Below are 25,620 nucleotides of genomic sequence, written 5' to 3'. Positions count from 1 at the left end.
TTAAACTTTGCTTCTGATAGACTCCGTGCTCTCTTTGGTTTATCTCCTGTGAGTAGTAGCCTGATGACTTGGATAAGACAAACCTAGGTCCCTTCTCACAGGTGCTAATACTTATAATTTTTTCATAGAGATTCGCTTGGGCTCTTAGCATGGGTTTTAGTTCTTTTTTCTCTTCCTCCACTGGCAGTTATAAACATCAACTTGGGTGACTGGTGTTTCTGGCACTGTTTCATATAGTGTGGTTTTGTCTTCCATTTTTACCTTTATAACTCTCCACTCTTCTTTCAGATCACTACCGAATCCTTTCCTTCCTATCCTGTTTTCTCTCCTGTTTCTTTGGATAATAGCAGTGAAGTGAGTAAGGTTTTCTGATGTTCACTAATTTCTAGTTTCCCTACATATGCCTTCATTTGTTTCTGATTTCTTGTGTATTTGTCTCTCACCACTTCCTGGGGCTCAACTGTATTCTGGTTTACCTTTATGCCCCTGTAGTGCTTGGCAGCACTTTAAACGTGGTAACCAATTAATTGTTGAATTGATTTCTCAGTAGCCCCAGAAAGTTTCCTGTACGTCAAATCTTTGCCTCATCTCTGTCTCATCTCTGTATAGCTCCTTGTTTTAACATTTTTATTCTTTAATTGCAATGTTAATTCTTTATATCTTTTGCAAGTTACCAGGAACATAAGCAGTGTGCTTTTATGCTTTCTTTTATTTATTTATTCTTGACAAAGGATGTGTTCATTGATTTTATTTTGTTTTTTATTTTTTTGTTAATCCTCACCCAAGGGTATTTTTCCATTGATATTTTAGGGAGAGTGGAAGAGAGAGGGAAAGAGAGAGAGAAACGCATGGGTTGGTTGCCTCCTGCACGCACCTCAACCAGGGCCTGGGTTGGGGAGGATCCTGCAACCAAGGTATGTGCCCTTAACTGGAATCGAATCCGGGATCCTTTGGTCTGCAGGCCGAGAATACTGTATCCACTGAGCCAAACCGGCTAGGGCTGTTTATTGATTTTAGAGAGAGAAAGAAGGAGAGGGAGGTGGAGGGGGAGGGGGGGGAAGGAGCTAGGGAGGAGAGGCGGGGCGGGGGAAACTTCGATAGGCTGCCTCTTGTATGTGCCCCGACCTGAGATGGAACCCCTAGCCTGGGTACGTGCCTGACTGGGAATCAAATCCCCCACCTTTGGTGTATAGGATGACGCTCCAACCAACTGAGCCACCTGGCCAAGGCAATTTGCTTATTTATTTTTATCCTGCCTTTTCATAAAGATTAGCATTTTCAAGCCTTTTTAAGGCTTAGGTGGGAGAGGGATTGATTACAGTATTAGAAGAAAAATACCTTAGCCATTTTCTGGCTTACTTTCCTGATTTGAGGAATTTTAGCTCCAGATGGATTAAGAAACTTGTCCAGGGCCACACCACACAGCTAGTGAAAGACAAAGCTGAGACCAGATCCTCGCTGTTCTGACTCTCAGACCAGTGGTTCTCCCGTCACACAGTGCTGCTTTGCTGATAGAGCAAATGACATTCCTCCAAAGCACGTAGTGGGTTGTTTTCAGTCCTTTTTTCATTGTTGCAGTTGTGAGTCATATGATAAGTCTTTAGGTATTTTGATAATTCGTATGAGAATTTTTAAATTTTAGTTGAAGTATGCATATAATTTTAGAGACGTCATTTTATGACTGAAATAGAAAAGATTTTTAAACATAAAGCACTAAAAGTAAAACATACACATGCAACTTACTTTGTGTAACAATTACCATCTTAAGGTAGAGCTAAAACTAATAGATGGAATTAACAGAGTGGTATGTTTTGGAAGAGCTTTTAGCTGGGAGTGGAATAGGTTACCTTGTGAGGGGTGACTTCCCTGCCACTGAGAATCTTCCGGTAGAGGGGTGTGTGTGTGTGTGTGTGTGTGTGTGTGTGTGTGTGTGTAGATGTAAAGAAAGTTCCCATCTTATTTGGGCAGTTGGGTCAGGTAACCTCTTTTGATGAACCCAGTAGTAAGTGTATGGTAGTTTTTCAGCAAGGAGATTGAAATCAAATGGGTATCAAAGGTTGGAACTTTGGGTGGCAGATAGTGTAGACTTTGCTGTGCTGAGAAATCTCCCCTTAGAGTTTTAACCTCAACAGCATGGACCCTGATTTCTTTGAACTTAGTATAATGCCTAAAGGATGAGAGTATTCTTGATGAAGATTCACTTCAAATTAGACTTTCAACAAAGAATAAACAAAACCAGTTTTTCCTAGAGATGCAAAGTGGAATAGTTTTTGTTGTGTTTTTTTTTTTTTTTAAGAAAGAATGAGATGACGGAATATGAGAATAATTAAACAGTAATTGACGAGGATTAGTTTCACTATCTAGTCCAGTATATTATAAACAAAGGCTTCTTCCCTACTTAGGATGTTAGTGACAGTGATTACATCACAGGAAATTTCCTTAGTTTCCTGATGCATTAAAGACTCATGTAAAGGCAGTATGTTGAAAAAAAATTTATACTTGGATATTCTCAACAAGTAAAATAATTTTAGTTTTTTCCTAAAACCACTATACAAACAGTTCTTGTTAATTTTCTACTTAACTAACATTCCTGGCTTAGAAACCAGTGAAGGATTGGTTGGTAAAGCTAATTGGTAGGAGAAAATGTTGCTGTAAGAGTGTGAATGAGTGGGAGGAATTATTGACCGCAAATGTTTGTTGACTGATGGCTTGGTCCCCTTCATCCCATTGACTTTGCCCCCACAGGTGCTGGCACATTACTGTATTTGATGGGTATGAGTCTAATAAACACAGCTTCTCTTACCTAAAGAGCAATGGAATCATTTTGTATTTGAAATTATGTCAGTTGCATGTTTAAATGATATTTTAGAGAATAAACAAAATTATTTAATAAACAAAATTTATTAAACAACTTATTGGGTTAAATAAAGTATATTATTAAAATTGAATTTAAAAAATGTGGTAGGATATCATCTTGTTTCATTCCATTCTTCTTTTTTAAAAAAATATATTTTTTATTGATTTCAGAGAGGGAGAGAGAGATAGAAACATCAGTGATGAGAGAGAATCATTGACTAGCTGCCTCCTGCATGCCTCCCACTTGGGGATTGAACCCGAATCCCAGGCATGTGTCCTGACTGGGAATCGAACTGGGACCTCCTGGTTCATAGGTCGATGTTCAACCACTGAGCCACGCCAGCCAAGCCATTCTATTCTTAAGCTCTGATGTGAATATTGTAAGAAAACTATTGATGCCCTCAGTAGATAGAGTGACAGCCTCTGGACTGAAGGGTCCCAGGTTTGATGTTTCTATCTCTCTCTCCCTCTACCTTCCTCTCTGAAATCAGTAAAAAAATATTTTTAAAAAAGGAAAACTATTGAATTGTTTCATAGTTTTGTACTTTTAATTTTTTTTACTTTTAATTTTGAAGTAATTTTACACTTAAAAAAATTGCAAAAAATATACCTAGAATTCCTGTAAACCCTTTAGACTCAGATTCTCCAAATGTTAATTTCTCACAGAAAAATAATACAATGATCAGAATCAAGAAATTACATTGATATCATACTATTATCCAACCATTTCACTCATTGCCCCTGCAATGCCCTCTTCTGGTTCAGAGTCAAATCCAGGATGAAATACTGCATTTATTGTCATGTCTTTTAAATTTCCTTTAATATGAAACAGTCTTTAGTTTTTGTTGTTCATGACCTTGACACTTTCAAAGAGTACTAGTTATTTTGTGTCATAGTCCTTAATTTGGGTTTATCTGATATTTCCTCATGATTAAATTCAGGTTATGCCATTTGGGCAAGAATACCACAGAAATGATGTTGTGTTCCCACTGTATCCTACCAGTAGGCACTTATTGTTGACTTACTCTTTTACTGGTAATAATTGATTTTGATCAAACTTTTACCCACTAATTTTAACATCCATTGATGGTTCTTGCCTGAAACAATTATTACTGTGGTATTGTCATCTGGTAATTTTTAAAATTTTCTTCATAGATTTCTATTTTAAAAATATAGTATCTACTTTGCTTTCTGGTTTATTTCCTTATAAAATCTATGAAGAATATTGTACCTCCTGGGATCTCTAATCATCACTTTCATTTGTGCCTTTTTTAGGAGTTTAATAGTGGCAAGGTTTATTAAAGCAAAAAGCGAAAGTATACTCTCGGATAATAAACTTCTAGCCTAAGCACTAAACCAAAAGAAAAAAAAAAAGTACACTCTAGAGAGAGAGAGAGAGAGAGAGAGCGGGCAGGCTAGAGGAAGCTGCTGCCTTTTGTGCTTTTCTTAATATACGATGTTTTATTTCATGTCTAATGATCAGGGCTCTTAGAGGAACTTAAGAGATATTAACCAAATTATATTGCTTATTCAAAACCTCATTGGGCTACTCATGTTCTATTTTACTAAAGCCATTATTATATTCTTGTCTTTAAATCAAACACTGCTACTCATCTCACACTATCCAGCGATCATCTCTTTTTCTCTTCCTATTTTACCAAGAAGGAATTCCAAGTACAATTTGATGGTTCTCAATCTTTTCCTTACTGTGGGATTGAAGGACACATTATATAGCCCCTGCTTACTCTCGATCCTTCGCATCATCTTCCACTCCTCTCCTTGCCTCTAAACATATCCTGTATCCCAAGGAATTCCAAGTGGGATGCAAGGCACAGGAAGATTGTCACTAATTTTGCCAGCTTTACTAGTCTCCCGAAAGTTTGGTACCTGACCGTCTATTGGCAGGAGGGAGATAAGTCTTTCCTGCCTGTTCCAGTGTGAGCTCTGAAACCATTGCTCATACCCTTGGCCTGAAACGCAAACACTGGCCTCTTTGCCTAAGAGTTTTGACTGGGAAGTCTTGAGTTGTTGTCTTTCTAACAGAAAATCCTGACTTGGATTTTTATTTTTTATTTTTTAATTTTTCTGAGTTTATTTGAGTCAAACTGAGGACATATGCCAGGGAGCAAGATTTCAAATGTTCCTCGATTTTTATTTTTATTTTTGTTTTGTATTTTTTTTTTTTTAATTAAAGAAGGTGAACATTTTTTTCGTATCCTTTCCCCCCCAGTTTTATTGAGATGTAATTGACATATAACCGTATTAGTTTTAGGTGCACAGCATGATGATTTAGTATATGTACATCTTGTGAAATAATTGCCCAGTAACGGACTTGGATGTTATGTCTCTTGTTCTCAGCCTGCCGCCATGACTCAGGGAACTCAAGGAACAATTCGACCAGCTGCCAACTTCGATCCTATGAGAGATGCAGAAATTCTTCGTAAAGCAATGAAGGGTTTTGGTAAGGAAAATGGATTTTTGTCTTACTTATAATAAGTTTAAGTGATTCAAGTAAAAATAAGCTTTCTATCATAAACCAAGTCTGTGTGTCAGCCCGTGGGCACATTCCTCTGTTTAATCTGGCACCAGTTACCTTATACACATTTAAGCGATTTCCTCAAGGAACATCCAGTGCACTTATTCTTACTTAAACATGTTTGGTTCTTTCAGGGACAGACGAACAGGCAATTGTGGATGTCGTGTCCACCCGGTCCAATGATCAAAGGCAAAAAATTAAAGCAGCTTTCAAGACCATGTATGGGAAGGTAATTTTTTTCTTAAGTGAGCGTGAACAGTGACCTGTAGACCCTGCGTCCATGTCAGGTTGCATACTATTGTCTTACTATTACTGATGAACAAAACAGCTCCGTTCCAGAGGCCCCAGGAGTAGTATATTCGTTTTTTTCTCTTAAAAGGCTTTCTAACTCTAGAGTAGTCCTTGGCCATGTTATCACACCTCACACTAGGTCTGGTGTGTGGCAGATGTCCCGTAGAAAGTAGATTATGCCCACAGTCATCATCAGTAGCGTGGTTCTCCATCCTCTCCGTAGAGTGGGATTCACGGGCTTCTTACAGAGCCCCTGCTTATTCTTGGTCCTTGGCATCATCTTCCACTCCTTTCCCTCCCTCTACACCAGGGGTCCTCAAACTACGGCCCTCGGGCCACATGCAAATGCAAATATTGTATTTGTTCCCGTTTTGTTTTTTTACTTCAGAATAAGATATGTGCAGTGTGCATAGGAATTTGTTCATAGTTTTTTTTTTAAACTATAGTCCAGCCCTCCAACGGTCTGAGGGACAGTGAACTGGCCCCCTGTGTAAAAAGTTTGAGGACCCCTGCTCTACACATATCGTCTATTTACGATTGCATGGAACTTCTTGCCATTCTCTGCACACACCATGACCTCGTATACTTCTGTGCTTAGTATACGTTGTTCTCTTGGCCTAGAAGACCTGTTTTCCTTTTTCTGCACGGCAAACAACTCCAGGATTTGGCTTCAGTTAGCTACTCTGTGCAGTTTCCCTCATTGCTCAATGTTCTCTTCTGTAGCCTCTTTTGTCATCATAGTCCATACTGCCTGTTGTTGCCACGTCAGTGCCACTTTCCTGCATACACGTTTCCAGTGGCTCCTGCAGCACGCAGAATCAAATTCAGCATTCTCTAGCTTAGTCTTCAAGGTAATATTCCAAGCATATAGTTATAACTTCGCTTTACTCACCTGTGAAAATGTTCCCCTCTAACAAAATTGGTTGTCTTATTGTCCCACTGAACTCGCTTTGGTCATTCTTGCCCCTGAATTAGTGATTCTCAGCTTTAGCTCATCATCATAATCTCCTTTAGAACTTAAAAACACGTGCAGAGGAGCATTTGAGACCTTGCTCCCTGGCATGTCGTCAGTTTGGCTCAAATAACTCTGATAAAAGTTTAAAACAACAACAACAAAAAAATACCACATGCAGAATCTCTGAGTATTTTCCTCAACATCAATTTTTATTTGTTTGTTATTAAGAAAAATTTCACAGATGATTTTAATGCAAAGCCAAGGCGGAAACCATTTTTTTTATTCCATGTTTGTTTTTCCTTCTTGCCTGAAATACCTTTCTTCTTCCTCTTTGCCTGCTAATTTTTATGTCCTCTTCAAGGTCTGGACTAAAAGCTTTCTTTGCATCCTGTAGCTCACTTTAACTTTTTCTGTTATTTATTTCTGTTCTACCTACTCATCCGGTGCTGGAGTATCGGCTGCCTTATACTAGTATCTCTTTTTAGATGTTTATCTTTTTTTTCAAATAAGAACACCATGATGAGGATTTCTACTTCCTCATAGAACAAGAACAATTTCTTTTTTTTTTTTTTAATTTTTATTTTTTGCTAAAAGTATTACAAAGGGTATTACATATGTGTCCTTTTTTTTCCCCGCCGCCCTTGACAATCCCCTGCCCTCCCTTACCCCCCCAGTGTCTTATGTCCATTGGTTATGCTTATATGCATGCATACAAGTCCTTCGGTTGATCTTTTACCCCCTCCCTCCTGCCCACCAACCCTCCCTGGTCTTCCCACTGCAGTTTGACAATCAGTCTGAGGCAGCTCTGCCTCTGTATCTATTATTGAAGAACAATTTCTTATACTAATAAATATCTGTTCATCATTTTGTTCATTTGAATTGTTCTTTGTTTCATGTATTTCTTGTTTTTGTACCTGATATAGTGATGGAACTAGAGTAAGAATTTAAGTTTTTATTGATAGAATGAATAAAATACATCTACTTGAGTATAACAAACTTTAAATGTATGTATTTACTTATTTATTATTGTATAATATTCAGATTTGAAATTTAGGTTTTCATAAAACAATTCAATTCCATTTTCTGTATTTTTCTTTTTTTTTTTTTTTTTTAAATATATTTTATTGATTTTTTACAGAGAGGAAGGGAGAGAGATAGAGAGTTAGAAACATCGATGAGAGAGAAACATCGATCAGCTGCCTCCTGCACATCTCCTACTGGGGATATGCCCGCAACCCAGGTACATGCCCTTGACCGGAATCGAACCTGGGACCTTTCAGTCCGCAGGCCGACGCTCTATCCACTGAGCCAAACCGGTTTTGGCTTCTGTATTTTTCTTTAAAAAATGTAAATAACAAAATTTGGAGAGCACATATACTTAGTTTATACTTGTAATTAAACAGGATTTAATCAAAGATCTCAAGTCAGAGTTAAGTGGGAATATGGAAGAACTGATCCTTGCCCTGTTCATGCCAAGCACATACTATGATGCCTGGAGTTTACGGAATGCAATGAAGGTACGATATGTCATTTACTTTGAATGTTTTATCTAATTTATCCCCGCCGCCCCCCCCCCCCCCCCCCCCCCCAAATTGTGGCAGCTCTGTATTCATAGTGACAACTAAATCATACATTCTTTCCTATCTCTGACTATATAGAGCTTTTTAGGTCTGGAGGCCAGAGAAATATTTGATGGAACAGTAAGATTTAATAACTTACGGAGGTTTTGTTTTTCTTTTGTGTAATTCTTCCTTTCATTATCTCACATAGGGAGCAGGAACTCAGGAACGTGTATTGATTGAAATTTTATGCACAAGAACTAATCGGGAAATTCAAGAAATCGTCCGATGTTATCAGTCGGAGTTTGGGCGAGACCTTGAGAAGGACATCCGATCAGATACATCAGGGCATTTTGAACGCTTGCTTGTATCCATGTGCCAGGTGAGTGCAGTGTGGACGTTTGTGTGAGGGTGGAGGGAGCATTCTTGGCTGCCTGTTGCCAGTGAGCATCCTGCATGCCTTTGAATATTGAGCCCCCTTGGGATCCTGCCGCCTTTAAGAGGGACAACACAGAACCCAGGATACAAATTTCTCTGTAGTCACTATTGAGATTTATTTCTGTAGCTCTGGCTTTTGAAAGGAACCAGAAATCAATTTGTGTCTGGGGATGGGATGAATCTGTACTTTTGAGCTTAGCCCATTAAGTTCTACCGTTAACTACGGATACGCAGGAGTGCCATGGAAGTGCTGTAGGGCAAGAACTGGGGGGGGAGAGCCAGAAATGCAGAAAAGTGCTTCAGGATTCACAGAACTATTGTGATTGGCACCTTCCTTATTCTGATTCCCCAGATGTGCTGGAGAGGGGACAGGAAATTCTCCACGTAGGGTATTTGGAATGACATTATAAACACGCTTAGAACGAGACAGTGAGGGTTTATTTGAGCAAGATGGTGCAGAAGACTAGCATACTGATTCAGTATCAGCAGTTACTGGCTCTCCTGCCAGTGCACACGGTCGGACAGCCCTGAGGGGTCTAGAAGTAAAGAGGCTCTTCAGAGCAAGGGAGGTAGTTGCAGGAAAAGCAGTGAGCCAGAGTGAGTGGGTGTGGAAGTGAGAAAAGAACACAGGCGGATGAGAGGAAACGGAATTTACCTACAACAGAGGAACGGAGCAGGGGAGGAGGTTGGCATTTAGCAAGAACGAGAAGAAAACACACAGGAACGGATTTAACACTGAAAAATGGTGAAGACTTTATATGAGGTGTGGAGCGTCTCTGCAGGGTTCCAGGCCCTGCCAGTGTGTAAAGCAAAGGGACCTCTTCCAGGGCGTAAGCAGAGGGACGGCTTCCTAGGAAACCGTGCGTGTGTTTGAGTCTAGAGCAGCCGTGGGCAAACTACGGCCCGCGGGCTGGATCCGGCCCGCTTGAAATGAATAAAACTAAAAAAAAAGAAAAAGACCGTACCCTTTTATGTAATGATGTTTACTTTGAATTTATATTAGTTCACACAAACACTCCATCCATGCTTTTGTTCCGGCCCTCCGGTCCAGTTTAAGAACCCATTGTGGCCCTCGAGTCAAAAAGTTTGCCCACCCCTGGTCTAAAGGCAGAAGGGAGGAGTTTCCCTGAGCACCTCCTGTGCTGTAGTCAGTTGTCCACTTGGAATATATGCTCCTACATGTCCCTGTGCCCAGGGTTCTTCGGAAGACAGTGTCTCACCTCAGGGAGCCCTCTCATGTCGTTCCTCAGACACCGAGACTCTAGAGGACAGCCTTTCCCTTGTATTTCTGTTTTGGAGTGAAACCAACTGCTCATCTAAGCTTTACCCTTGCTCAGGCTCACAGCTTCCTTCCTCCCGCCCTCCCTCCCTCTCCTTCCCTCCCTCCTACCCTACGGGAGAGTTTGGTACACAAATCGGCACAATCTAGCAGAACTTGAATTATTGATACCTTCTTCTAAAAAGTTCATGCATCATTTTTATTTATACATTCGTAATAAATACTTACGCATTAAGATTACACTTGGAAAGGAAAGGAAGTTGATGAAGCCTCCATATTACATGTTCCCTCCCTTAACTTAAATTCCTTGAGGCAGAGACCTTGTTCCTACCACGTGGCACATCCCATCGGTTTGTTTCTCTGGAGAATATGGGCTGGCACAGAATATGGGCTCCCTCCCTTTAGGTTGCATTAATGAATACAGAGTGGAGTTAAGTGTAATGCATATTGATCTTAAATCCTTGCTGAGGAGAATAATAACGTCTTCATTTAAGTGGTAGTTTATATCTCCGAGTAGAGATTTGTGTATGTTTGTGTGGTGTGTGTGTGTATATGTGTATAAATCATATGTATGTGTATATGGTTTTTTATGGAAACCTTTTCTGGTTTAATTTAGATCTCAAAGCCCTGAAAATTTCTCATTTTAACATAATCTCATTAAATCATGATCACATACTCTAAAATTCAAAATCGGCAGTGCAATAAAGTACTAGTTACACTAGTGTAGTTCCTTTGGAACTGAAAACTATGCATGACAAACTCAATGCATTAATCTTTTTATTTAAAACTTTTTTTTTTTTTAATATATTTCATTGATTTTTTACAGAGAGGAAGGGAGAGGGATAGAGAGTTAGAAACATCGATGAGAGAGAAACATCGATCAGCTGCCTCCTGCACATTCCCCACTAGGGATGTGCCCGCAACCAAGGTACATGCCCTTGATCAGATTCGAACCTGGGACCCTTCAGTCTGCAGGCTGACGCTCTATCCACTAAGCCAAACCGGCTAGGGCTATTTAAAACTTTTAAAAATTGATTTGAGAGAGAAACATTAATGTGAGAAATAAATATTGATCAGCTGCTTCCCACACACACCCCGAATCGGGGCTCATACCCCAACCAGGGAATGTGCCCTGACTAGGAATTGAACCCTCCACCTTTTGGTGTACAGGATGACGCTCCAACTAACTGAGCCACCAGCCAGGGTTAGGCATTAATCTTTAATAAATGACAAGATTGGAAAGAACATTTTTAATAGAATTTGTATCACTTCCTTCCAATTTCTGCCTTCTTTTGCAGGGAAACCGTGATGAGAACCAGAATGTTAACCACCAGATGGCTCAGGAAGATGCTCAGCGTCTCTATCAGGCTGGCGAGGGGAAGCTGGGGACGGACGAATCTTGCTTTAACATGATTCTTGCCACAAGAAGCTTTCCTCAGCTGAGAGCCACCATGGAGGCTTATTCCAGGGTATGAGCCTTTATTTTGCAGACCTGGCTTCAGTTTTAAGGAGTGGAAATATTTTAACCCGATACGTTTTGTCTGCAGGTGTCTAATCGAGATTTGTTAAGCAGTGTTGCCCGCGAGTTTTCCGGAAGCGTTGAAAGTGGTTTGAAGGCCATCTGTAAGATACTTTTGTGTTTTCCTTTATTTTGCTTATAAATGAGTGAGCTTTTGAGTGTTTTTTGTTCCTATTAAGTAATGATAATATAGCCTCCCAGGAATCTGCTTAAGCAAATGCTGAGCCAGTCTGTGAATGGTTGATGGCAGGATCAATTGGGGTTGTTTCAGAATTATTTGATGTTTATTCTGTATGCCCTTCTTGAGAACTATGCAAGAATATCTGGTAGCCCTGGCCAAATAGCTCAGTTGGTTAGAGCGTCGTCCTGATGAGTCAAGGTTGTGAGTTCAGTCCCCGGCCAGGGCACATAGAAGAATCAGCCAATGAAGGCATCAATAAGGGAACAGCTCTCTCTCTCTCCATCCCTTCCTCTTCCTTTCTCTCTCCCTTTTCCTCCTCCTCCCCCTCACCTTTCCCTTCCTTTCTCTCTCTAAAAATCAGTCAATAAAAATTTTTAAAAATACATGTTTATATATAGATATATATGATAGATTGTAACATTTCCATTAAGGCGACTGGGAAAGCACTATGCAACTATGAGTGCCACTACACAAAGCATCATTTTTGAGCCCCCCCCCCAAAAAAACACACAAACAAACAAAAAACCACTTCTCAAGTACTCAGCCCAAGGAGACTCTTTTCCTTTTGGGAATTAAATACCAAATCTCTGGTGTCCTGATATTCAGCCTAATGAACTGGAACTATTATTCTCATGGAGAATATAGGACTAAAGAGAGTATTAGTAACACATTGGTATTAGCAATTGAGTGTCTTACAAATAATACTGTAGTATTGTAGCTAAATTATTTTTTTTTTTTTTTTTTTTTTTTTATTTTCCTCTTAAAGTATTACAAAGGGTATTACATAAGTATCCTTTCCCCCCCCCCCCCCGCCCTTGACAAACCACTACCCTCCCTTACCCCCCAGTGTCTTATGTCCATTAGTTATGCTTATATGCATGCATACAAGTCCTTCGGTTGATCTCTTACTCCCCTCCCTCCTGCCCCCCAACTCTCTCTGGCCTTCCCACTGCAGTTTGACAATCAGTTTGAGGCAGCTCTGCCTCTGTATCTATTATTGTTCAAAAGTTTGTAATGGTCTTTATTATCCATGAATGAGTGAGATCATGTGGTATTTTTCCTTCATTGACTGGCTTGTTTCACTTAGCATAATGCTCTCCAGTTCCATCCATGATGTTGCAAATGGTAGGAGTTCCTTCTTTTTAACAGCAGCATAGTATTCCATCGTGTAGATGTACCACAGTTTTCTAATCCATTCATCTACTGATGGGCACTTAGGCTGTTTCCAGATCTTAGCTATGGTGAATTGTGCTGCTATGAACATCTGGGTGCATATATCCTTTCTGATAGGTGTTTCTGGTTTCTTGGGATATATTCCTAGTAGTGGGATCACAGGGTCAAATGGGAGTTCCATTTCCAATTTTTTGAGGAACCTCCATACTGCCTTCCATAGTGGCTGCACCAGTCTGCATTCCCACCAGCAGTGCACAAGTGTTCCTTTTTCTCCACATCCTCTCCAGCACTTGTCGTTTGTTGATTTGTTGATGATGGCCATTCTGACAGGTGTGAGATGGTACCTCATTGTTGTTTTGATTTGCATCTCTCGGATGATTAGTGACTTTGAGCATGTTTTCATATGTCTCTTGGCTTTCTGAATGTCCTCTTTTGAAAGGTGTCTATTTAGATCCTTTGCCCATTTTTTGATTGGATTGTTTATCTTCTTTTTGTTAAGTTGTATGAGTTCCCTATAAATTTTGGAGATTAAGCCCTTATCCGATATGACGTTGGCAAATATGTTTTCCCACAAGGTGGGTTTTCTTGTTGTTTTGTTGATGGTTTCTTTTGCTGTGCAGAAGCTTTTTATTTTGATGTAGTCCCATTTGTTCAGTTTCTCTTTAGTTTCAACTGCCCTAGGAGCTGTATCAGTGAAGAAATTGTTTTGGCATATGTCTGAGATTTTGTTGCCTTTGTATTCTTCTAGAATTTTTATGGTTTCCTGTCGTACATTTAAGTCCTTTATCCATTTTGAGTTTATTCTTGTGTATGGTGTAAGTTGGTGGTCTAGTTTCATTTTCTTGCATATGTCTGTCCAATTTTCCCAACACCATTTATTGAAGAGACTATCTTGGCTCCATTGTATGTTCATGCCTCCTTTGTCAAAAATTAATTGAGCATATTGGTTCGGGCTAATTTCTGGACTCTCTATTCTATTCCACTGATCTATATGTCTGTTCTTGTGCCAGTACCAGGCAGTTTTGAGAACAGTGGCTTTGTAATACAGCTTGATATCTGGCATTGAGATCCCACCTACTTTGTTCTTTCTCAGGATCGTTGCAGCTATTCGGGGTCTTTTTTTATTCCAGATGAATTTTTGGAGAGTTCGTTCTAGATCTTTGAAGAAGGCCATTGGTATTTTAATGGGAAGTGCGTTGAATGTATAGATTGCTTTGGGTAGTATGGACATTTTAATGATGTTGATTCTACCAATCCAAGAACATGGTATGTTCTTCCATCTGTTTATGTCTTCCTCTATCTCTTTTTTCAACGTCCTGTAGTTTTCTGAGTAGAGGTCTTTAACCTCTTTAGTTAAGTTTATTCCTAGGTATCTTAATTTTTTTGGTGCGATGGTAAATGGGATTGTTTTTCTGATCTCCCTTTCTGAAAGTTCACTGTTGGTGTATAGAAATGCCTCAGATTTCTTGGGGTTAATTTTGTATCCTGCTACATTGCCAAATTCATGTATTAAGTCTAGTAGCTTTTTGATGGAGTCTCTAGGGTTTTGTATGTATAATATCATGTCATCTGCAAATAAGGACAGTTTTACTTCCTCTTTTCCAATTTGGATGCCTTTTATTCCTTCTTCTTGCCTAATTGCAATGGCTAATACTTCCAGTACTATGTTGAACAGGAGTGGTGAGAGTGGGCATCCCTGTCTTGTTCCTGTTCTTAGGGGAAATGGTGTTAGTTTTTGTCCATTGAGTATGATGTTGGCAGTGGGCCTGTCATATATGGCTTTTATTATGTTGAGGTATGATCCTTCTATTCCCACCTTTCTGAGAGTTTTTATCAAAAATGGGTGTTGGATTTTGTCGAATGCTTTTTCTGCATCAATTGATATGACCATGTGGTTTTTTTCTTTCAATTTGTTTATGTGATGTATCACATTTATTGATTTACGGATGTTGTACCATCCTTGCATCTCTGGGATGAATCCTACTTGGTCATGGTGTATGATCCTTCTGATGTACTGCTGGATCCGATTTGCTAAGATTTTGTTGAGGATTTTGGCATCTATGTTCATGAGGGATATTGGCCTGTAATTCTCTTTCATTGTGATGTCTTTACCTGGTTTTGGTATTAGGGTGATGCTGGCTTCATAGAATGAGCTTGGAAGCGTTCCTTCCTCTTGAATTTTTTGTAGTAGTCTGAGGAGGGTAGGTTTTAGTTCTTCCTTGAATGTTTGGTAGAACTCCCCTGTGAAGCCGTCTGGCCCTGGGCTTTTGTTTGCTGGAAGCTTTCTGATGACTGCTTCAATTTCTTCCATAGTTATTGGCCTATTGAGGTTTTTAGATTCTTCCTGATTGAGTTTTGGAATGTTGTATTTTTCTAGGAATTTGTCCATTTCCTCCAGGTTGTCCAGTTTGTTGGAGTAGAGTTGCTCGTAGTATTGTTTAACAATCATTTGTATTTCTGTGGGGTCTGTTGTTATTTCGCCTCTATCATTTCTGATTTGGTTTATTTGGGACCTCTCTCTTTGCTTCTTGGTGAGCCTGGCTAGGGGTTTGTCAATCTTGTTTATCCTTTCAAAGAACCAGCTCTTGGTTTCATTGATTTTCTGTATTGTTTTTTTGGTCTCTATTTCATTGATTTCTGCTCTAATCTTTATTATCTCCTTCCTTCTGCTCACTCTGGGGTTTTCTTGTTGCTCTCTTTCTAATTCTTTGAGTTGTAGAGTTAGATGATTGACTACCATTTTTTCTTGTTTTTTGAGATAGGCCTGTAGAGCTATAAACTTCCCTCTCAGGACTGCTTTCATTGTGTCCCAGAGGTTTTGGATTGTTGTGTTTTCATTGTCATTAGTGTCCAGGATGTTTTTAATTTCTTCTTTGATGTCATCGGTAACCCAATCAATATTTAATAACATGCTATTCAACTTCCAAGTGTTTGAGTATTTTGGGTTGTTTTTATTGTAGTTTATTTCTAACATTATGCCATCGTGGTCTGTGAAGAAGCTTTTTATGATTTCAATCTTCTTGAATTTGTGGAGACTTTGCTTGTGACCCAATATGTGGTCTATTTTTGAATATGTCCCATGAGCACCTGAGAGGAATGTATATTCCGCAGCTGTGGGGTGAAGTGTTCTGAAGATGTCAATTAAGTCCATCTGATCTAGTGAGTCATTTAGGATTGCTGTTTCTTTGCTGAGTTTTTGTCTAGCGGATTTATCCAGTGATGTCAGTGGTGTATTAAAGTCCCCTACTATGATTGTATTGTTGTCGATCTCTCCCCTGATATCTTCCAGAAGTTTTCTTATGTATGTGGGTGCTCCTGCATTGGGTGCATATATGTTTACCAGGGTTATATCTTCTTGTTGTATTGATCCCTTTAGTATTATGAAGTGGCCTTCCTTATCTCTGGTTATGGCCTTCACTTTGAGATGTACTTTGTCAGATATAAGTATTGCTACCCCAGCTTTCTTTTCCTTTCCATTTGCGTGAAAGATATTTTTCCATCCCTTCACTTTCAGTCTGTGTGAGTCCCTTCTAATGAGGTGGGTCTCTTGTAGACAGCAGATGTATGGGTCATGTTTTTTTATCCATTCAGCCACTCGATGTCTTTTGGTTGGAGCATTTAGTCCATTTACATTTAAAGTTATTATTGAAAGGTATTTGTTTGTAGCCATTTCTTTTTGTGTGTGTGTGTGTGGCTGTTTTCTTTCTGAGCTTGATATTTCTTCTTTTTACACCAGTCCCTTTAGCATTTCTTGCATGGCTGGCTTGGTGGTGATAAACTCCCTTAGCCCTTTTTTGTCTGTGAAGCTTCTTATTTCCCCTTCAATTTTGAATGATAGCCTTGCTGGATAGAGTATTCTTGGATTCAGTCCTTTGCTTTGCATCACTTTGTAGATTTCCGTCCATTCTTTTCTGGCCTGATGTGTTTCTGTTGAGAAATCATTTGATAATCTAATGGGAGATCCCTTGTATGTTACTTTCCGTCTCTCTCTTGCAGCCTGTAAGATTCTCTCTTTATCCTGAACATTTGCCATGGTAATTATGATGTGTCTTGGTGTGGGTCTTTTCGGGTTCACCTTGTTTGGGACTCTCTGGGCTTGTGTGACTTTTTTCTTCCCCACCTCAGGGAAGTTTTCTGATATTATTTCTTCGAATAGGTTTTCTAATCCATGTTCATCTTTCTGTTGTTCTGGCACCCCTATTATTCGTATGTTGTTTCGTTTCATGTTGTCCCAAAGCTCCCTTAGGCTCTCCTCCTGTCTTTTAATTTTTTTCTCCATTTGCCGTACAGTTTGAGTGTGTTTTGCTTCCTTGTCTTCTAATTCACTAATTCGGTCCTCCGCTTCTCCCAGTCTACTGTTGATACTTTCAATGGAGTTTTTTATTGAAGCTATGTCACTCTTCATTTCTTCTTGGGACTTACTTAAGTTGTTGATTTTTTCATCTGTTTCTTCTAGCTTCTTGCATAAGTAGTTGAGTTTTTCATCTGTTTCTTCTTGCTTCTTGAACATGTGGTGCATGTACTCTAGGAACCTTATTCTGAATTCTTTTTCCGTCATGTTGCATATCTCTGTCTCACTTAGCTGCTTTTCTGGCGAGTCCTCCTTTTCTTTCCTTTGGGGGTTTCTTTGCCTACCCATGTTTGATCTCGCTGACATATGTAGATGTTGAGGTGTTCAGTGGCTGCTCCCTGGGTGGCAGGGGCTCCTTGGGTTGTGGTTGCTGCTCAGACGGTTGCGGTAGCAGCTGCTTTCCAGTTGGCAGCAGCTCCTCTGGTGGGTGTTGTTCACAGCTGTGTTGGCTCTTCTGGCTGGTGGGGGGAGGCTTCACGTACAGTTGCTGTTCCACAGACAGAGGGTGTGGTGATCAGGAGGCTGTGGTGATCAGGAGGCTGCGGTGATCAGGGGGCTGCTGTTGCTTGGATCTGCTGCGTTGATTTAAAGGCACAAAATACAACAGAGCAAGGCACAACGTACCAGGCACTGAACACAAGTATATTCACAATATTAATAACTCCAAATAAAGGTGACCAACCGAATTAAGAGAATTAGGGGATAAGGGAGAAAGAAGAGAAGAAGATAAAGGAGAGAACAGAAAAGAAAAATAAGAAAAAAACAAACAAAAAAGGAGTGCAAAAATAGAATTGGGAAAAAAGAGGGGGGAAAAAAGAGAGCGAAAAAAGAGAATGAAGTAGAAGTGGGGAAGAGACTCCCCGTATGAGGAGCAAACTCCAATAGAACTGCCACTAATCTCAACAAATTCCAGCAACAGATCCCTGGAGATGAATGCAAACTACAAACCACCAATAATATCCAGAGGGGTAAGGGAAAACAGAAGCACAAAAATAGCTGGGGTGGGGTGGGGGAGGGAAGGGAAAAACCAGCAGAGAAAAAAAAAAAGAAAAAGAAAAAGAAAAAGAAAAACAACCTCACAACCAGTCCTAAAAAAGAAGAAAAAACACAAAACAAAACAAACAAACAAATTTAAAAAAAAAAAAAAAAAAAAAAAAAAAAAAAGCCCAATATATTCAACAATCAAGAAAACAATAGAAAGATAAGAGAGAAAAAAAAAATGGTTGGAAAGTGAAGAAGGATAAAGAATAGGTGTATAAGGATTTAGAGCAGTAGATTGGAAATAGGATATATAAGTAGGGTGGAATTAGACAGGGGGTAAAAAGAGGGAATTGGGAAGGTCTGGAGCAGGAATAGGGTAAGAGAAACAGGACACCAAAAGGGGAAAAGTAAGGAAGAGGGTTTTAGCAAAGAGGTGGAATTGAGATAGGGAAAATTAATGCTAAAGGAACGATGAAAATAGAATGGAGAACACTAATCCCAAAAGAAAATAAAGAGAAAATAAAATGGCACTTTAAAAAATGGTAAAATGGTAGGAGTAATAATACTGGTTAAAAATAAAAATGTGGTAATTGAAAGGGTAAAATCAGGTGATGGAAAAAGAAGAAAAAGAGAAAAAAAAATTGGTTTCTTAGTAAAAAGGTGAAAAAATTAAAAAGAAAAAGAAAAAGAAAAAATTTGCAGTAGTGATGGTCTTTCGGTTCTTCTACTCTTCAGCCTGGTTCGCCTTGGTCCTGCCAGGTATTTAGGAGAGTGTTGCCTGCATTACACTGTTCCTCCGTGTTGTAAATCACAGTCCTGATTTTAAAGCAGGCCGTATTTGTGATCCAGTCTGCCTTAATTTGTATTCCCCTAAGAGTCAGTTTGTGGCTCAACCTCTGGGTGGCAGTGTTTTTGGGTTGGCCTCTGAGGCTATACAGCTTCTCTATCCTTTTTTAATCCTTACCCTGCTCTGTGTTGTTGGTGGGACTGAAAATCCCTCTATAGGCCAGACCCTGGTAACTCCCAGGGACTAATCAGCTTGTTTTAGTCCTTTATCTCATACAGGGTGGAATCTGGGTGTGGCTGTGCTCCTTGCCTGGGGGGCTGGGGGGAGGAATTCCACCCTCTGGAGGAATGGCTGCCCCAGTCCTGGGCCCAGGGGGGTCTCAGCACTCAATTCGCTGCCACCTCCTCCGGCTCCCCCTCTTTCCTCAGCCTCTCCCCAGATTCCCCTCGTCTGCACCTTCACCCTCTCTTCAGCACAGGTGAGTGTCTGTATCCGAACTGTCCTATGAGCAGGGTTCAGTGAAAACAAAGAAACAGACAAACGCCGGCCGGCCGCGGAAACGCTCCTCTCTTACCGGTCTGGGAAACGCTCCTCTTACCAGCACTGCATGGTCTGGGAAACGCTCCTCTCTTATGGGCACTGCACGGTCTGATCAGTTCCTCAGGATGCCCCCTTTAGTCTCAGTTCTCCGCAATCACAAAATCCAAATCTCAAATCTCCTGGCGCCAGCAAACCCGCGGAACTCCTTACCCTGGTCAGGGTCTGTGTCTGTCCCAAGAGACGCGGCTGTCTGCCATGCGGTCTCCCTCCGACCCTCTGGGCTCAGGTCTGGCAAACTTTCCTGCCCAGATCCCTGGTTTTTAACCTTTCCAGGGGAGGTCTGCCCTTCCAGGCTGCAAGCCGTCTCACCAGCTGAGTAAATTTGCCAATTCGGGGTGGGTGTTATTAGTTTCAGCTGCTTACTCCGTTTGCTCCGGGACAAGACCTGGGACGCGTCTGCCTATATCGCCGCCATCTTGCTTCCGACCCCCTGTAGCTAAATTATTAACGGACCATTCTCTACCGTCTGCAGGAAGAGACTCTGCTAAGTTAATTTTACTAAGAAAAGCCTGTTGATTTTTTACCACAGAGCCACACTGGCCAGGGCAGATTTCTTATTATTCTGAAATCTTGGCTCAAATCTGTGTTTCCTCTTTTATATTATTTGTATCTCATACCCTTCTCTGGGAAAATGTTATATTTGACTCCTAGAATTCAGAATTCATCGTTGCTTTTCAGTGAGATCCTGCTAAGGCAGAGTTGCTATATATCTTCTCATTGTGAGGGGAAAAAATACAAAGAATCTAAGCCGTTGCATCTGTGGAGAGGAAATGGGTTTTGGGGGGGCCAGGGGGAGTCTTTTAGAATTGAAAGTAGCTTGTCTGGTGCATCTAGAAAGAAAGGTGATACAAATCCAGGGGAGAATATTTTCAGCCTCGGGTTTCTGAGAGGATGGCATGGGGAAGGACCCCGGGCAGGCGAGAGGTGAGCGGGGAGCCCAGAGCGCGGGCGCGTTTCTGAAGCGTCTCTGCCTTGCAGTGCAGTGCGCCCTGAACCGCCAGGCCTTCTTCGCTGAGAGGCTGTACTACTCCATGAAAGGTGCCGGCACGGACGACTCCACCCTGGTCAGGATCGTGGTCACTCGGAGCGAGGTGAGCCTTTCTCTGCTTGTCTGATCTCAGTTCATTTTGAATGTTGATTTCTTAAAAGTTCCTCCGTTGGCTGTCAGTCCTCGGGAATGATGTTAAGGGAAAGCTGTCTTTGTCTCTGCCTTGTGTAAAGCAGTGGTAATTGGTCCCTTTCCTCATCCGTGAGAGAGGCTTGGTCCCTTTCCTCATCCGTGAGAGAGGCTTGGTCCCTTTCCTCATCCGTGAGAGAGGCTTGCGTAGTGAAACGGACCGCTGTCCTGTCCTCGGGGCAGCAGCAGAGCCAAGAGGTGTTCCCGCCTGAGAAGGTCTGGAGGGACTAGGCTACTAGTTTAAGGCAAGTTGGGAGATGGTTTTTGGTGTTCATTTTGCTTATGTAAAAAATTGTCTAAAAGACCTATTTAATTTTATTTGTTATGAAAAATTCCTGAAATTTAGCATACCTTCCTAATCATAAAACAAAAAATCTGTCTTTGTCTCTTTACCTAAATATAGCTTCAGATGTTTTCTTTGATTTTTAAATATTTATTGGGTATTTTTGTTGAAAGAAAACATACATATACAACTAAATTATTCTAAAAAAGGTAACTTATTTGTAAAAGGACAACCAGAATAGGGTGTTTTATCTTTTTTAAAAAATTGATTTCAGAGAGAGGAAGAGGGAGAGAGATGGAAACATCAAAGATGAGAAAGAATCATCAATTGGCTGCCTCTTGCACACCCCCTACTGGGGATTGAGCCTGCAACCCAGGCATGTGCCCTGACCAGGAATGGAACCCTTACCTCCTGGTTCATGAGTCGAAGCTCAAACTCTGAGCCACACTGGCCAGGCCTGAATAGGGTGTTTTATAAAAGCTCTTTACGTATTTGTTCATAGACCTAACGTTTCTGTGCAAGCTATTTTTTTTAGTTGCAATAAAATATACATAATGTAAAACTTACCATTTTAACCTTTTTTTTTAATACAGTTCAGCGGCATTAAGTACATTCACATTGTTGTGCACCCACCACCACCAGAATTTTTTCACCTGAAATTCCCCACTCGTTAAACAGTAATTCACCATTCTTTCTCCACAACCCCTGGCAACCACCGTTCTGTTTTCTGTCCCTATAATTGATTACCCCTAGGTACCTTAAATAAGTGGGAATATCCTGCATTTGTCCTGTTGTGACTGTTTTTTTTCACTCAGGATAATGTCTTCAGGGTTCATCCATGTTGTATCTTGTGTCAGAATTTCCTTCCCATTTAGGACTGAGTGATATTTACTGTCTGTATATCCCACCTTTCGCTTATCCTTTCGTCTGTCAGTGGACACTCAGGTTGCTCCCACCTTTTGGCTGTTGTGAAGGATGCCGCTCTGAGCATTTTGAGTCCCTGCTTTTCATCTTTGTGTGTACACCCAGAAGTGGAATTGCTGTATCGTCTGGCAGTTATATTTTGTTGCTGTTTTGAGGAATCACCATACCGTTTTCCACAGTGGTTGCCTGTTTCACAGCCCTGCTAGCAATCCACAAGGGTTCCAACTTCACGTCCTTGCCCACACTTGTCATTTTCTGTGTTTTTTATAATAGCGATTTGATTATCAAATGGTTTTTAAATGACTAATACTTTGGGAATAATAGAGGAGACTCGTACCATCCTCATCCGATGTTTTTACAGAACCGCGAACCAGACCTTATCGGGCAGCTGCTGACCATAAAGTGTCAGTCACTTGGTATTATTTTCCCTCTGCTTTGATTCTAATTAGGATCTTTTCACTGTCAGAAAATAGTTCTAACAAATGCCTTGACAGCTTTTTTCTAACATTGAAAATATCATCTCTTGCACGCAGATTGATCTTGTACAAATAAAGCAGATGTTCTGCCAGATGTATCAGAAGACCCTGGGCACAATGATTGCCAGTGACACGAGCGGAGATTACCGAAAGCTGCTGCTCGCCATCGTGGGCCAGTAGGAGGGATTTTTTTAAATGAATGAAGCTGTTCAAAGCTTATCTTTCAAAGCAGTGCTGACCTGCATGCAGCGGTGTCAACCATCATGTAACCAAAAGAACGTTTTATTAAAGACTGTGTCAGGTTTGTGCTTGGTTTGCACATGCGGTGATTGCCTTAATTCCAATGTTATTTTTCTCTCTATACAATCAATGTAAAGCCATAGTCATAATGTAGATTTAATGGACTGTTTGTAAAGTATACTTTTCTCACTGCACTTATTCTAATCAGAGTACCAAATTGAATAAAAATCACAACAGTCTCTAATTCTGTGTAACAATACTGGATTTTTATAAAGGTTGCTAAAAATTCTGCCTGCCAAAGTCCTACTAGGTCCATTGGGCAGTTATAATTGATGGTATTTCAAAACTATTACTTAAAAAAAAATTTAGCTCTTTTAACTAGAGTAATTTACATCTTATCTATACTAATAAAAGGATAATATGCAAATAGTTGGGACGCCCTCATGCAGGACAACCGATCAGCTGGAGGCTGTGTGTGCAGCAGGTGCTTGTGGGTGGGGACTTACAGTGTCGGGGACAGGGAGGCCTCAGCGTGCCTGCACCAGGGTCCGCAGGCCTGCACTGGCTCCGGCCTGCCTCTTTGGGGCAATCCATCAAGGAGCCCCGGATGGGTGGACGGAGCCTACCTCTTTAGGGCCATGGATCGCGGGGCTCCCACACTGTGACAGGGCACAGGCCAGGCTGGGGGACCCCCCCTGAGTGCATGAATTTTGTGCACCGGGCCACTGGTTTTATATAAATTAGTATTCTATACTCATAAACACTAGTCTTTACACATAGAACATAGATTAGTATTGCCTGTAGCAACTTTTAAAAGGGATTAAGTATTATATGCATAAAATACATAGCCTACTTTTATGTCTATTAAAACCCCCTACATATCTTTATTGATCCCTGATTTAAAATATTTATATATTTAGCCCTAGCCAGTTTGATAGAGCAGTGGCTCTCGAACTGAAGAGTCCCAGGTTCAATTAACTTTATACCCATTAGCAATCACTCCTCATTCCCCCTCCTGTCCAGCTCATGGCAATCACTAATCTATACTGTCTCTCTCTCTGGATTTGCCTATTTGGGGCTTTTCATCTGAATGAAATAATATAATATGTGGCCCTTTATGTCTGGCTTCTTTCAATTAGCATACTGTTTTTTAAGATCTGTTGTTGCATAAATCAGTACTTCATGTATTTAATGGCTGAATGATCCATTGTTTAGATTATATATATACATTTTATACCTTCATTAATTGATAGACATTTGGGTTTTCACTTTTTGGTTATTATGAACAATACTGTTATGAACATTCTTGTACAAATTTTGGGAGGATACATGTTCTCACTTCTCTTGGCTATGGAACTAGGAATTGCTGGATCATATGATACCTTCATGTTTAACTTTTTGAGGATCTGCTAAACGGTTTTCCAAAGCAGTAGCATCTACCAGCAACAAATGAGGTTTCTAATTTCTCCTCATTTTCACCATCACTATCATTATCTATCTCTCGTGTTTTTGTTTTTTAATGTATTTTTATTGATTTCAGAGAGGAAGGGAGAGAGAGAGAGAGAAACATCAATGATGAGAGAATCATTGATCGGCTGCCTCCTGCATGCCCCCTACTGGGGATTGAGCCCGCAACCTGGGCATGTGTCCTTGACTGGAATCGAACCCGGGACCTTTCAGTCCGCAGGCCGATGCTCTATCCACTGAGCCAAACTGGCTAGGGTATCTTTGTGGTTTTGATTTGCATTTCCCTAGTGACTAATGAGCTATTTCCTTGTGTTTATTGGCCATTTGCATATCTCCTTTAGAAAAATGTCTATTCATATACCTTGCCCATTTTTAGATTGTGTTGTCTTTTTATTGTTGAGTTGTAGGGTTATTTATATATTCTGGATAGTAGACACTTACCAGATATGATTTTGTTTTGTATTATTTTATGATACGGTCAGTCATGTGGGCTCAAGAAGAAATTTATCTCCGGAGATGTACTCCCCATGGCCAACTTATCACCAGGAAGGGACTGGGCTGAGCAGGTCTGCTGTGGCACGGTCTGAGATATGTGGATTCTTGACTCCTTCAGGGAAAGAATTGAAGGCAAGAGTCCAGGTGATTTTTAGAGTATGTTTATTAACGCTTGGGATAGTTAAACAAGGTAGGCTTTAGGATAGAAGTAGACTCGGGAAAGGAGGTCACAGTAACAAGTGAGCTAGGCCGGGCTGCCTAGACTCACTAATGAAAGTCATAGTCACAGAAGTGAGCCAAGGTGGGGTTGCTTTTGGCTCGCTGAAAAGCTAGGCAAGAGGAGGGCCCTTGGAGCTTAGGAGAAAGGAAGTTCACACCTGAAGAAAGGGAGCCCTGGGCATGCTCAAGGGAGGGCATTCACTGGGACCTTTGTCTTGAGGGTTTTTATCTCTTTTCTAAAAGTGGGAATTTTAAGGGAGTCTCGGGGAGGATCTCAACAGAATATTCATCAGCCTTCCCGGTGTGTCCTCTAATATGCTGATGCACCGAAAGAGTGTATGGAGGGGTTTCGGATCATCCTCTGGTCAGCTTCACCTCTGTCTTGGATTTGTCTGGCTCTGATGTGTTGTTTTGTTATTTATTCCTCTGACTTTATCCATTCTTCCGTTTGGCTGGCACTAATGGCACTAACTGGGTCTCTGTTACTTCCCTGACGAGGCTGATTTAAGTTACTCTCTCTGGTTGGGGAGGAGAGATGTGAACCATTTGTTCCTCAGTGTCCTTGTGAGGAAGGTTAGTAAGAAGCTAGGAAAATTCCCTGGCAAGTGGATTGGGGAAACTAAGATAGATAGCTAAACAGATGGCCCAGGAATTTGCAGCCAGCTAATAAAATTACAAGATCTTATCTTCCCTAACCAAGGACACTTAGAAGCAAATGGTTTACATTCCAGACAGTGCAGAGCGCAGACCAACCTTGATCCCAGTCCCTTTCTGGTGACATTCTTTTTTGTTGTTGTTAATCCTCACCCAAGGATATTTTCCCATTGATTTTT

At 40.7% G+C, this 25,620-nt stretch overlaps 1 protein-coding gene across 2 annotated transcripts in view; it reads left to right on the top strand.

Moving 5' to 3' along the window:
- Positions 1-22,850, top strand: part of ANXA7 (annexin A7) — a 36,124-nt gene extending 13,274 nt beyond the window's left edge. The window contains exons 6-14 of one of the 2 annotated variants that reach the window (XM_070432970.1): positions 289-354; positions 5,215-5,317; positions 5,527-5,621; positions 8,042-8,155; positions 8,409-8,579; positions 11,213-11,383; positions 11,462-11,537; positions 20,485-20,597; positions 22,424-22,850. In XM_070432970.1, coding sequence (XP_070289071.1) covers positions 289-354; positions 5,215-5,317; positions 5,527-5,621; positions 8,042-8,155; positions 8,409-8,579; positions 11,213-11,383; positions 11,462-11,537; positions 20,485-20,597; positions 22,424-22,546 — 1,032 coding nt within the window. In that variant the 3' untranslated portion in view covers positions 22,547-22,850. The remainder of the gene's footprint in view (positions 1-288; positions 355-5,214; positions 5,318-5,526; positions 5,622-8,041; positions 8,156-8,408; positions 8,580-11,212; positions 11,384-11,461; positions 11,538-20,484; positions 20,598-22,423) is intronic. The other variant, XM_070432971.1, reaches the window with a different exon arrangement.
- Positions 22,851-25,620: the final 2,770 nt, after the last annotated feature.

This window comes from Myotis yumanensis, unplaced genomic scaffold, assembly GCF_028538775.1.
Source record: "Myotis yumanensis isolate MYYU_CA2020_CCGP unplaced genomic scaffold, mMyoYum1.0.hap1 SCAF_13, whole genome shotgun sequence".
Classification (NCBI taxonomy): Eukaryota; Metazoa; Chordata; class Mammalia; order Chiroptera; family Vespertilionidae; genus Myotis; species Myotis yumanensis.
This window is presented reverse-complemented; position numbering and strand designations above follow the sequence as displayed.